General features: G+C 40.8%; 1 protein-coding gene across 1 annotated transcript in view; it reads right to left on the bottom strand.

Moving 5' to 3' along the window:
- The window catches only part of rnf213b (ring finger protein 213b), a 163557-nt gene that overhangs the window by 88830 nt on the left and 60931 nt on the right, over positions 1–13796 (bottom strand). Inside the window, exons 15-21 of the mRNA XM_078225711.1 lie at positions 9816–9977; positions 8245–8343; positions 5650–5772; positions 5367–5556; positions 2512–2685; positions 2266–2406; positions 21–622 (exon numbers count right to left, since the gene is read on the bottom strand). Of these exons, the coding sequence (XP_078081837.1) occupies positions 21–622; positions 2266–2406; positions 2512–2685; positions 5367–5556; positions 5650–5772; positions 8245–8343; positions 9816–9977 (1491 nt within the window). The remainder of the gene's footprint in view (positions 1–20; positions 623–2265; positions 2407–2511; positions 2686–5366; positions 5557–5649; positions 5773–8244; positions 8344–9815; positions 9978–13796) is intronic.

Here is a 13796-nt window from a genome sequence, read left to right as displayed (position 1 = left end):
ATAATAAATAAATAACTTACCACATTTAGTAGTGTTTGCAGAATACTGAAGTTTCCAGTAAGGTTCAACATATTCTGAGTTTTCATGATTACTTGGGCAGATTCAACAGCCAAATGTAGCTTGTGGTATTCCTGAATTTGTTGAATTCGCTTTTCTATCCAGTTTCTTTTAGTACTCATCTCTATTCCACACATAATCTTGAAATCACTCCTTAGATCCTCATATCGATCAACATAAACTTTAAAGATGGTATTGACCTCTTCAAATGTAAGACTCCCCTCCTTTATTTTTCTAAAAATTGCCTTGTACTTATCCAAACATGGCACCCATATCACAGTACGAACAGCTTCAAGAGATATTGAAGCAGTCAACTCTTCTTCATTCGTTGCATCTTCCTTGTACAATGCTTTGGCCTCCTTTTCCCAGCACATTTGTAAAACATGGCTATCTTTAAAGTTATGAATGTTTCTTGCCATTTCTTTCAGCTGCTCAGTTAAAGTGAAGTAAGTAACTTGAGTGGGGAATGATACCAGATCTTCAATCCGCTTTATGGTCACTAGTTCACTGAGTGCCTTTGAACTAACATTGGTTCCAAGCAGTTTTTCATGTTCTTCAACTTCCACTACAATTAAAGAGAAAACTAGGTTAATATTTTGCAGAAATACAACAGTGGTTCTCTTCCCACATTGAAGCTTAATCAACCTTTGCAAACAAAAATCTTTATTCAGATGAATTGCGAAACTCCATATTCTCCAATGGTTTAAGCATCATTATAAAAACAAAATGGAATATTGGTTTAGATATTTCTCAAAGTAACAAAGACTGGAGCTAGTGGTAGTAAATTTCTTACTTTTACAAAAAAAGCAACACCATTCAATGAAAGCACAGATCTTTTAGGGAACATGACAACCTTGTATGTCAAAAATCTGTCTGACTCAGAATAAATTGAATAAATTTAATGACCAAACCTCCACTGCTTTCTGGGAAAGCGAATTCCACAGTCTAATGACATCCAGAGAAATTATTTCTCCTCATCTCTATTTTAAAAGGGAAATCTCCTATTCCTACTAGTTCTAGTTCCCCTAGTTCTGGTCTCCTCTGTGCATTAATCTCTCTCATCCTATTTACCTTAAGCCTATTCGCTCATAGTTTAGGTAATCCAGATATTATTTGAGGTTCTATGTTTTTTAATTTAGCCCCAAGCTGCTCATAATCCCCAAGCAGAACCTTTTTCCTAGTCCTAAATATGTTGTTGGTGCCTACATGGGTTATTGGGTCCTCCCCTTCTCACAACAAGATCCTCTCTATACCCAAGCAGATATCCTAAACCCTTGCATCAGGCAGGCAATAGAGCAGACTAGACTTTCGCTCACGGCTACAGAGAACTGTCTCTGCCCGCTTGATTAAACTACTCTATTACCACTACATTCCTATCTACTCCCCCAACTTGAATGGTTTCCTGTACCACAGTGCCATGGTCAGTTCTCTCATCAGCCTTGCAGAGCTCACTTTAAAAAAGAATTCATTCAAGGGATGTAGGCTGGTCGGCATGTAGGACGTAGGTTAGCATTTATCGCCAATCCCAAATTGTCCATATAGGGTGCAAGAACCTCAAATCTGTTGGACAATTGCGTAGGCGGAGGGTCATCCAGTTTTAGCTTTTTGGTCCCCTTACCTTCCATACTCGCAGTCACACCCTCTTGACCCTGACCATATCAGGCAACTGTAGCCCAAGGGGTGTGACTGCCTCCTGGAACAAAGTGGCCAGGTAACTTTCACCCTCCCAAATGTGTAGCAGTGTGCAGCTCACAGTCCAGTTCACTGACTTTGAACTGCAGACACTTACCACAGACGTGTTTCCCCTGGACTGTACTGGTGTCCCAGAGCTCCCACATTCTGCAGCTGCAACACATCACCAGCCCTGCCGACTTTATTGTGTTAATTAATCTGTTTTTCTCAATTAATAAACCCTACTACAACCATTAAGACTAATAATTAGGAAGTCTTCCTACTACTAATAAAACCTTACAATTATTAATAAATTATCGGAGTTTCAAAAGGTAAATGAGAAAAACCAACCAATAGGTGGAAAGCAAGCATATTTCTAATGATCTGTCACAAGAGGCTCGTATTAACCCAATGGACTCACTGCATACAAGATATCTGCCCTCTGCAATTGCTCTCAATATAGCCAGCTGCAACTATAAACCATGAAACTCAGTCCTCTAAAAAAAAGATTGAAATAAAAATGCAAAAAAGCAATACCTTTCACAAACTCATTGATTTTTCTACACATTTTCAAGAGACTGTCCATCCAATTACTTTCCTCAGTGAATGCATATAATTCATTTTGGCGCCAAGTCAATAAGTCGTGTAGGTTTTTTCCTTTGAAAGATTCATCATTTCCTACAAAAAAAAACTCGGCATTAAAAAAATTCAGAAATGTCCTTTATGTGTTTGCATATGTAAGTTTTCTTTTTAAGCACAACAGAATATATTTAAAAAACTTACTTGTATTGTGCAAAGCTATGAAGTTGTTGTTCTTTTTTAAGATCCACTCCAAGTGTTTTACTTGTATGGAGCCATCTAGAAGTTTGTTCATCAGATCCAAGAACATTGAATCTGCTATTGCCATTAAATGGCGAGCTTTATCTGACAGCTGATCAATAAGTTTGTGATCCGTTCCTATCCAAAACACAGAATGAAATCGTGTCAGGTGAAAAAGACAAAAATTAAGGCAAATAAAGGTTTATAGCAGTCACACCAATATGACAATTTGATAAAGTTGAATTTGGGTTTTATTCAGGAATAATGCTACCTCAACTCATAGCAGAAGTTTAAATTTAACTTGAATGAAATAAACATTAAACTGTTTTGTTGACGAGGCTGCATGCATGCAAAAATTAAGACATGCTCTTTAATACTGATGTAGAAGTGCATAGGGAACCTAGCGAGAACTAGGGTGACGAGTTCAGGATTTTGAGCAAAAAAAGGCCATGGCACCAGCACCTGATTACATTTCAATTTTTAAAGGGTAGTATTGGAGAACAGTAGAAAAGTTGCATTTTGTAGTGATGTGAGTGCAGATTAGCGGCTCAGTAGCAGCAAACAGCTAGAAGTGAGCAGTGTTTTGATGGTGGAAGTAGCCTTGATGACAGAACGACGTGGGGAACAAATCTAAACCACAAGAGTCGCCAGACTTAGCTCACATTCACAATCATAGTTGATATAGTCAAGAGAGACAAACAAGTGCAAGAAAGCCTAAAAGGATGACTTTGGTTTTGTCTGCATTTAGTTGGAAGAAATTTGGATTCACTCGAGATTGGATGTCAGTTTATTTTGAATAGTTAATAAATTGGTTTGAAAAAGAGTGGGAAAAGTTAATCTGCAGGTCATTAACACACAGGGCATCTAATCTGGTGCTTGTGGATGGTGTCACCAAGGTGGAACATTCAACAGTGCTGAGATGAGTGACAAAGGATAGAACCCAGAGCTACACCAATAGCAACATGGAGACAAAAGACTCCATTGAAAAATACACTTAATTTTTGTGGGCTAAGTGTGAATGGAGCAGTTAGAGACAGATTTTGTGGGAGGATAAGTGATCAATGTCAAAGGCAGCAGGTAAATATGTACACACAAATACACAGAGTAAAAAAGGGATAGAAAAATATTCCCGCCACAGAAAATGTCATTCGTCACCTTGACTTTAAGAGTCTGTGGTATGGGCAGTACAGAAACTATTCACAGGGTTCAAATGAAGCATATGACATAGACACAGTACAGCAAGGCAATGTAGCCCTGAACCTGAGACAGGCAAAATGTCAGCTCGTCATTAATTGGAAAACATTGAGACGGTTAAGGCCGGTTTCTCAGGAGAGATTGACAAGAGCTATCTGAAAGAAATAAGATTGCTGTCACAGGGTACAGACATAATGATTGTGGCAAGCCAAGGGCATAAACATAAGATTTGAGAGGGCTTGACAGGGTAAATGCTGGGAGGATGTTTTAATCGTGGGGAATCTAGAGCTACGTGATGCAGTTTTTAAAAAGATCTCCCATTAAGATAGTGATGAGGAGTGGTTTCTTCTCTGAGGGTCATTAGTCCTGGGAATTATCTGCCACAGAGAGCAGTCAAGGCTGAGTAATTAAAAATCTTCTAAGCTGAGCTAGAGACTTTTGATCTACAAGGAAGTTAACTGTTAAGGAAGGCAGACTGGAAAATGAGTTGAGGCTACAACAAGATCAGTCATGATCTTATGGAATGGTGGAGCAGGCTCGATGGGCCAAATGGGCTATTTCTTTAGGGAGGTGGTGGTATAGTGGCAATGTCACTGGACATTACCAGGGAGCCAATCACTGCAAAAGTTAAGGCTAAAGCACTTGCTACAATCTTCAGCCAGAAATGCTGAATGGATAATCCACCTCGGCCTCCTCCAGAGGTCACCTGCATCCCAGGTGTCAGTCTCCAGCCAATTTGACTCATTCTGCATGATATTAAGAAACAGCTGAAGGTACTGAATGCTGCAAAGGCTACAAGCTTTGGACGAAGGCAGAGACACATGGGAACACCACCACCTTGCAAGTCACACAGCATCCTGACTTGGAATTATAGCAGTCCCTTCACTGTTGTTGGGTCAAAATCCTGGACTTCCTTATTAACAGTACTGTGGGTGTAACTACACCAAATGGAAGTGGCAGTTCAAGATGGCAGCTCACCACCACCTTCAAAAGAGCATTGAGGAATGGACAATAAATGGCCAGTGACATCCACATTTTTGAAAAGAATAAAAAAACTCCTGCTCCATTTGCTCAGTAACTGTTACTTTCCTGAAACCCCAACTTTTTTTTTTAAATTTTGTTTATTGTTATGCCAATCCTCTTCTTTCTGAAATTTGCTCATCGGCCCCGTGAGTGGGAAAAGTACGCAAATGTGGCCCTTCGAAAGAAAAGTTTGGACAAGTCTGACTTAGGGGGGATTATTTCAACTTCGTGCTCCCAGCATGTAAGGCTGCCCATTTGAGGCAGAGACAAAAAATGATCTCTTCAGAATGTAACAGACGAAGGGAGAAGACAGGAAAAAACTGACAGTGGAGATAAAACAAGGAACAAGCAGCCAGGAGAAGAACTGGCATAATTGTGATTGTAAGCAGCTGAAACAAAGAATAATGACCATTCCACAGAAAGGGGAATCATGATTCTGGATACAAGATATCTATGCTTAGCCAATGCCCACTGGCTCACAGCCAGGGCTCAAAGCAAGATGGTAGCCTGAGCTGGAAGTGGATCACTGGAGGAGCCAGAGTAAAGGCCATCCACAATTACTATTACGAGCTAAAGTAAACGTATAAAAATTGTTCTCGTACCTTGCAATTTAAAGATAGTTCTAGCGGCTGACCAATCAAGTAAATGATGGACAACTGAATCAGGATCTTCCAAAAAGCTTCCATCGGTGTTTTTAAGCCAGGAATTTTCAATTATTGTTGACAACAACTTTCCAAACTTGCTCAAGTTATAATGAAACAATCTATCTAAAAGACTGGCCTCAGACTTGTCCTAGAAGGGGTAAAATACAAATGTAGCAGGCAAAGTATGAACCAGTCTTTGAAAAATACAAATATTAACTATGTAGTTTTATACTGTTGATACCTGACATATAGAATGAACAGCATCAAGTGCACAAATCTCAAAACATTTTGCAACCAAAGGCTGCAAGCTGCTCAACTTCTCGATCTCTTTGCAGTAAATTTCTATCTGAAGATCAGGATTTTCCTAAAAAGAGAAGGTATGTTATTATTTTAATGTCTCAATCTGTAACAGGATTGCAAAAACATAAAAAGACGAACAGATGGTAATTAACACTATTCAAACCCAGGTAGCAATATTACAGATTTCCTGCTGAAAGAACTGCCCAAGGTGGGTGTACATTAGTAATTTGTAGCATGAATCAAGTCCCTGCTAACTTTTCAGGAACAGTTCATAAAGTGTATCCTTCCAGCCATTAATCTTACAAATTATTTCTAACAAATCAAGCACAATAACTAGTCTTCTACAAAGCTGTACAAAGCTGATGTAAACAGTATTCATCTGAAATTAATGCCCCACTACACAAGGGTGTAAATATAGAGTGCAAGACTTCTGCAGTTAAGAATATTTTCCTTTCCAAGCATATGCTTTGAACATGTAGAATTCTCACAACATGGTGGGTGTGTGCATCATGTATAATGTTACAGAGGCATACAAACCAGGAATGCATCAAGATCAATCCTTGGTCTGCATGGAGTTGTCTGGCCTCTGTTAATGCTGTGGAGATGCCGGCGTTGGACTGGGGTAAACACAGTAAGAAGTCTCACAACACCAGGTTAAAGTCCAACAGGTTTATTTTGTAGCAAAATCCACTAGCTTTCAGAGCGCTTGCTGCTCTTTTGTCAGGTGAGTGGGGTCTCCAAGAAGATCGCGCATATTGACACAGACATCAAATTTCTACAAAGATGCAAGAAAGCAGACAAGATACTGAAAGGACTACAGATCACGAACCCACTCAGGTCAACCTATAACACAGACTATGCTGAGAGACTTAGCTGTCGCACCTCTCTCACACTCCTCAACTACCTCATACACCAGCTCTACAGCAAACGCCGCATCCTGGAAACCAAGATAGAGTCCATATTCTCAACTTGCGCTCAGGACGCAGGCCAGCTGTGAAATTCTGCCGAGCAGATGCGACAACGGAACTACGCCATCTACATGCACACCAAGAACAGGAAACTTGAGACTTGATTACCTGTAAAGACTCGCATTCCAATCATTATCTTGTAAATTGAGTTTGTGTCTTTATATGCCCTGTTTGTGAATAGAACTCCCACTCACCTGACGAAGGAGCAGCGCTCCGAAAGCTAGTGGATTTTGCTACCAAATAAACCTGTTGGACTTTAACCTGGTGTTGTGAGACTTCTTACTCTGTTAATGCAACATTACAATTAATCACAGCATTTTGATTCCAATTTCCACCTAATGATGCTCTTTGGAAGCAAGTGAGGACTAAGGTGAAAACGCACTCGTGCTTCAGTATTGCACTCCTTTTTTTATTCCTCACTATTGTTGGATGGAGAATGTTGTTAAACTGCTCATTTTTGTACCTGGGCAAGATAGAAGAGGACCGTTGACTCTGATCAAATGTTAACCCAGAATTCATAGAATCTCTACAGCATAGAAGGAAGCCATTTGCACCAACAATAATCCCACCCTCCATTCCTGTAATGCCTGGATGGGTGCAGCTCCAACAACACTCAAGAAGCTTGACACCATCCAGGACAAAGCAGCCCACTTGATTGGCACCACATCAACAAACATTCAATCCCTCCACCACTGACGCTCAGTAGCAGCAGTGTGTATTATCTACAAGATGCACAGCAGCAATTCACCAAGAATCCTGAACCAGCACCTTCCAAACCCACGACCACTTCCATCTAGAAGGACAAGAGCAGCAGATGCTTGGGAACACCACCACCTGCAAGTTCCCCTCCAAGCCACTCATCATCCTTACTTGGAAAGATATTGCCGTTCCTTCACAGTCGCTGGGTCAAAATCCTGGAATTCCCTCCCAATTGGCATTGTGGGTCAACCCGCAGAACATGACTGCAGTGATTCGAGAAGGCAGCTCACCACTACCTTCTCAAGGGCAACTAGGGATGGACAATAAATACTGGCCAGCCAGCGACGCCCATGTCCCACGAATGAATTAAAAAAGAATTTACCCTGCTTGTCGCCCTGACACTAAAGAGCAATTTAGCCTGGCCAATTAACCTAACCTGCACATCTTTGTAGTACGGGAGGAAACCAGAGCACCTGGAGGGAAACCACACAGACACGGGGAGAACATGCAAACTCCATACGGTGACCCAAGGCCAGAACTGAACCCAGGTCCCTCACGCTGTGAGGCAGCAGTGCTAACCATTGTACCATCCAATTAATCAGCGTTAAGGAATGACAGATAGATAATTGAAAAATTGCAAGTTTAGCAGACTCTATGACTCTAATAAAACATTTAGATAGTTACAGGGGTACGATGGGTATAGAGGGATATGGGCCAAATGCGGGCAATTGGGATTAGCTTAGAGGTTTTAAAAAGAAAAGGGCGGCATGGACAAGTTGGGCCAAAGGGCCTGTTTCCATGCTGTAAACCTCTGACTCGCTTAACAACATTCATACATGTGACCTGCATTTGGATATGTGATACACTACCTTCTTTATTCGTCCTTCCAGATCACTCAAGAGTCCTTCCCTCCAAATGGATGTCCATTCTTTGTCTCCCAAGTCTAAAGTTATAAGTGTGATCCACACCTTTATAAATGGAGAGAATATTTTACTCAAATGCAGCTTTACCTGCACATGTCCAAAACCTTGGTTAATATTTATCCGCCTGCCAACAGATCTTGCTACGTTCGCCTAAATTTAAACAGTGAAGTACTTCAAAAGCGACAAACTTCAAATTAGCAGGCACTTCCTTTTTTAAAAATTTTAAACCAACTAAATTCAGCTTTTGCACCATCCTACATTTTCCATATGCTAATAAAAGCAAAATACTTTGGATGCTGGAGATCTGGAATTATAACAGAAAATGAGGGAAAGCCACAGCATGTCTGTCAGCATATGTGGAGAGAGAAACAATGAAAATTCCGGCTCCAATATGATGTTTTCGGATTACTGGAATTGAAATATTAATTGCGTGTCGCGCCCTCCACAGATAGTGGCGGATCTGTTGAGGTTTTCCATTTGTTTTTAATCCAGATCTCCAGCAGCTGTGGCACTTTGTTTTCATTAACACAAGGGAGATGTGGGAGGTGGTGCAAAAATTGAATTTTTGCTTGGTTTAGAATTTTAAAAAAGAACCTGTTCAAGAAAGTCAGAAGATATGGATCGATGGGAAGACTTCTAGTGAACCTAGCAGGAAAACCTCAGGCAAACATTATTGTTAAGCAATGGACAATCATCTCAGATTGACCACTCTAGGGATAACTATATGATTTGATTGAAACGCATGGAGAAGATACTTATAAATGGGAAGACTCCTAGTGAATCAAGCAGAAAGATCTCAGTCAAAGATCACGCCTAAGTGACCTACAATCATCGCACAGTTACTTCTCAGGTGGCCCATGATTTAATTGAAATTGTTTTGTTCGAAATTCTCAATAAATGGTATTTGTGTTTATTGTGTCAATCAAACTTTTGGTGTCAGAATTCAAGAAATAATAAAATCACCTGTGTTTAAACCCTCCACCACAGTATTACTAGCCAGACATTGGTCTCAGTTCTTTAGCTGAAGTTTGCTGAACTGGTATGTGGCACTCCTGCTCTTGAACTTGTCTCAACGTCCCAGGAATCTGAGCACCTTCTTTCCCTCAACATTCTTTAGCTATACATCCAACTCTCTTGTTTTATTATTCCTATGCTTACTAGCAGCCGACACAAGAAATTTACAAACAGCATTAATATGAATGTAACTCCTTACTTCATTATCTCTCTTTACAGAATACTAATTCTGTCCCTTCCCAAGACACTACTTCCACTACGTAATCATTAATTAATCTACGACTGGTTCAAAACCATTCAGTTAAAATGCTACATACAATAAGCTTAAACAGTTCCTGTTACTGAACAGTTGAAATGAAGTTAAACTCAAAGCAAAAAAAAAAGAATAAATAATAATTTTAGCAATTCTGCCCCAATTGTTAACATTAGGCTAAATCCCACATTCCATGACCGCTTACATTTCAAGAGAATTTAATTTAGGTGCTATCACAAAACTGCCTTACCTGTAGTTCAGACCAATTGATCAAATTACCATATGTACTTAGTGATTTTGTGTAAAGGACATCTTTCAGCCAACTTCTTGTAATTTCCAAAGCCTTATTTATGTATACTTCAGTGCTTTGCATTGTTGAGCGTTCCTCATTTTGAGATTTCTCTTCTGCAATCTAAGTTTAAAAAAAAGTGTTCACTGACTTTTCTCCTCAGAGATATAGTTAAAGCACTATCAAAATAAATGCATGAAACTGAGACAGCCAGTGAAATCTAATTGTCTATTATAATATTTATATTAACTGCACTATTTATAATACATCTATGTTAATGCGCAGTGTGGGACAAATAAAGTTGGTGAGCTGCAGGTACAGATAGCCATGTGGTTAATATGGTGTCATGGTGATAAAAGAGCAGGACACAACATTCCTGGTCACAAGGAGGCAAGTAGCAGTACTGACTAAGGACAGCATTACAGTGAAGGGAAAGGCCTATCAAGGGGTCAAGGACACATATCTATTTGGTTCGAGCTAAAACAAAATAATAGAGATACTATTCACTACTTGGTGTATTTCATAGGCCACCAACTATAGTGGGAAAGTTATAGAGTAATAAATCTGCCAGGAGATTATAAAGAGATGCAAGAACTGTATATATTAGTTATAATAACAGTAAGAGTTTTAACAACACCAGGTTAAAGTCCAACAGGTTTATTTGGTAGCAAATGCCATTAGCTTTCGGAGCGCTGCTCCTTCGTCAGATGGAGTGGAAATCTGCTCTCAAACAGGGCACAGAGACACAAAATCAAGTTACAGAATACTGATTATAACTGTTGGGTTTATGTCACACTATCAGAATCCCCACAGCTTGCCTCCTGGACTTGCAGAATCTCACTGGCTGTCCTGTCTGGAGACAATATACATCTCTTTAACCTGTGCTTAATGCTCCCTCCACTCGCATTGTCTGTATCTTTAAGACCTGGTTGGCTGTAGAGATTTGCATTCTAATCAGTATTCTGTAACTTGATTTTGTGTCTCTGTGTCCTGTTTGAGAGCAGATTTCCACTCCATCTGACGAAGGAGCAGCGCTCCGAAAGCTAACGGCATTTGCTACCAAATAAACCTGTTGGACTTTAACCTGGTGTTGTTAAAACTCTTACTGTGTTTACCCCAGTCCAACGCCAGCATCTCCATATCATTATTAGTTATAATGGCAGACTTTAATTATCCTAATACAGGTTAAGATTATGTATGGGGCAGAGAGGGAGAAAAGTTTATGAAGTATGTTCAGGAATATTTCTGACCCCAACAAGGAAAGAGCCACTGCCGAATCTGGTTCTGGGGAATGAGATGGGTCAAGTATATTAGGTTATCAGTAGGGGAAAAGTTAGGTGACCATATTATACAGTTTAGGCTGCGTTTGGAAAAGATAACATTCCAGAGTAAATATAATTATTTGGCAGAAGGCCAATTCAATGAGGTGGGAACAGATCTGGCCCAGGCAAATGGGAATGAGAGACAGGAAGGCAAAACTGCAACAGAACGATGGCCTGTTTTCAAAGAGGAGATGGTTTGGATATAGGCAAGGCACATTGCCATGAGGCGATAGGAGGACAAACAAGTCCCGATGACAAAATTCATAGTGAAAGGAGAAAATCTTTATTCATAGATAAAGGAGAAAAATGGCACAAATGACAGATTTCAGGTGGCTACTATAAAGAATCCTCCTAACAATAGGAAGTTAAAGGGACAAATAAAAAAAATATGAGCAAAAGAAAAATCCAAAAGTACTCTACACACATGTAGTAAAAGGATGGTAAAAAAAGGAGTGGGGCTGATGAGGGACCACAAGGGCCTGGATGCATAAAGGCAGAGATCATGGCTGAGGCATTAAATAATACCATGTATCTGTCTTTACCAAGGAAGGTGCTGCCCAAGTCATAGTGAAAGGTGAGATAGTTGAGACACTGAATGAGATAAGAATTGGTGAAGAGGTATTAGATAAACACGCCACACTTAAATGAATAAGTCACAAGAACCAGATAAAATGAATCAGAGGATACAGAGGGAAGCAAGGCAGAAGCAGGTAGTGCCAGAGGACAGGAGAACTGTAAACGTTACACCCTTGCTCAAATCAAAAGAATGCAAGGATGAGCCCAACAACTACAGATCAATCAGCTTAATCTCAGTGGTTGGAAAGCTTTTAAAAAGTCAGGACAAAATTAACACTTGGACAAATGTGGTTTAATGAAGGAAAGCCAACACGTGTGTTAAGGACAAACTGTGGTTAACTAACTTACTTGAATTTTTTCATGAGGTAACATAGGGCTGATGTCGTGTACATGGACTTTCAAAACACCTTTGATTAAGTGCCACATAACTGGTTTGTTAGCTCACGGAATAAAAATGACAATCGTAGCATGAGTGCCAGACAGTAGTGGTTGTGTTTCTTGGACTGCAGGAAAGCATGGAGTAGGGCTCCTCGAAGTCGGTGTTAGGACACCCACTTTTCTTGATACATTTCAGGCTGCTCCAAGGTGTGGCCCATGAGTCAGATGTGACCCACAAGACATTTTAAGTCATCCGTCACATCCTCCAAGAACGGAAGAGTTCAACGGTAGCACAGTGGTTAGCACTGCTGCTTCACAGCTCCAGGGACCTGGGTTCGATTCCCGGCTCGGGTCACTGTCTGTGTGGAGTTTGCACATTCTCCTCGTGTCTGCGTGGGTTTTCTCCGGGTGCTCCGGTTTCCTCCCACAGTCCAAAGATGTGCGGGTTAGGTTGATTGGCCATGATAAAATTGCCCCTTAGTTTCCTGAGATGTGTAGGTTAGAGGGATTAGTGGATAAAATATGTAGGGATATGGGGGTAGGGCCTGGGTGGGATTGTGGTCGGTGCAGACTCGATGGGCCGAATGGCCTCTTTCTGCACTGTAGGATTCTATGATAAGATGCTCTTCTAACTTCAAAATTTCCGAGAAATAAGTTCAAAAGCTAAGCACAGGCTGGTTTCTCCGTGCATTGACTTCCAATAGGCTCACAAGTGGTTGCTGATCAACAGCCAATGTAGGCTGAAACTAGCCTGTGATTGGACAAGCAGAAAGTCATCAAGTTTTGAATATCCCAGTGGGTGGGTCGGAGCTGGCAGGAACTGGGCTGGGTGAGGGTGGTCTCCTCAGCATCAAGACAGCAGCCCTGGCCCCAGCTTCAAACCCGATATAGGACGACCTCAAATTTACTTCGACCAGCAGGTGCAGCAGGAAGCAAGTACCGGACTGTGGTAGAAACCGGCTGCTGGTGTGTGTCTATGTGTGAGCAAGAGAGCACAAGATTGTTTGAGTGAGAGGGCGAGGCAGATTAAAGCATTGTCCATTTGGGACAGAAATTAGAATAAAAAAATTTCGGGGAGAGGGTGGTGTTGAATGTCTTTGGCACTCTCTCCCTCAAAAAGGAGGTGGAAGCAGCGTATTTGAATATTTTTACGGCGGAGGTAGATAGATTATTAATAAGCAGTGGGGGTGAAAGATCATCAGCGGTAGGTGGAAATGTGGAATTCAGGTTACAATCAGATCACTTTGAATGGCAAAGCAGGCTTGAAGGGCTGAATGACCGACTCCTAATTCACATGTATATATTTATGCAAGATTCACGAGAATGGTTCCAGAGACATGCGGATAGGTTGAAGGAGCTGGGGCTGTCCTCCTTGGAGACAAGATCAGCTGATTTGATAGAGGTGTTCACAAATATGGGAGATGTGGACAGAATAGATGGGAGAAACTGTTCCTGTTGACAGAGGGTCAAGAAACAAAGGGCACTAGTTTAAGGTGAGTAGTAAAAGAAGCAACAGTAAGAGAAGAAAAAACCCTTTGACACAGAAAATGGTATGAATCTGGAAAGCACAGCCTGAGTGCATGATAGAAGTAGATTCAATCAAAACCTTCAAAAGAGAATTGAATAATTATCTTGCTCTTGCAGAGAGCCAGCATGGACACGATGG

Source organism: Mustelus asterias, chromosome 12, assembly GCF_964213995.1.
Source record: "Mustelus asterias chromosome 12, sMusAst1.hap1.1, whole genome shotgun sequence".
Classification (NCBI taxonomy): Eukaryota; Metazoa; Chordata; class Chondrichthyes; order Carcharhiniformes; family Triakidae; genus Mustelus; species Mustelus asterias.
Note: the sequence above shows the minus strand (reverse complement) of the source record. Positions and strands in the feature narration are given on the sequence as shown.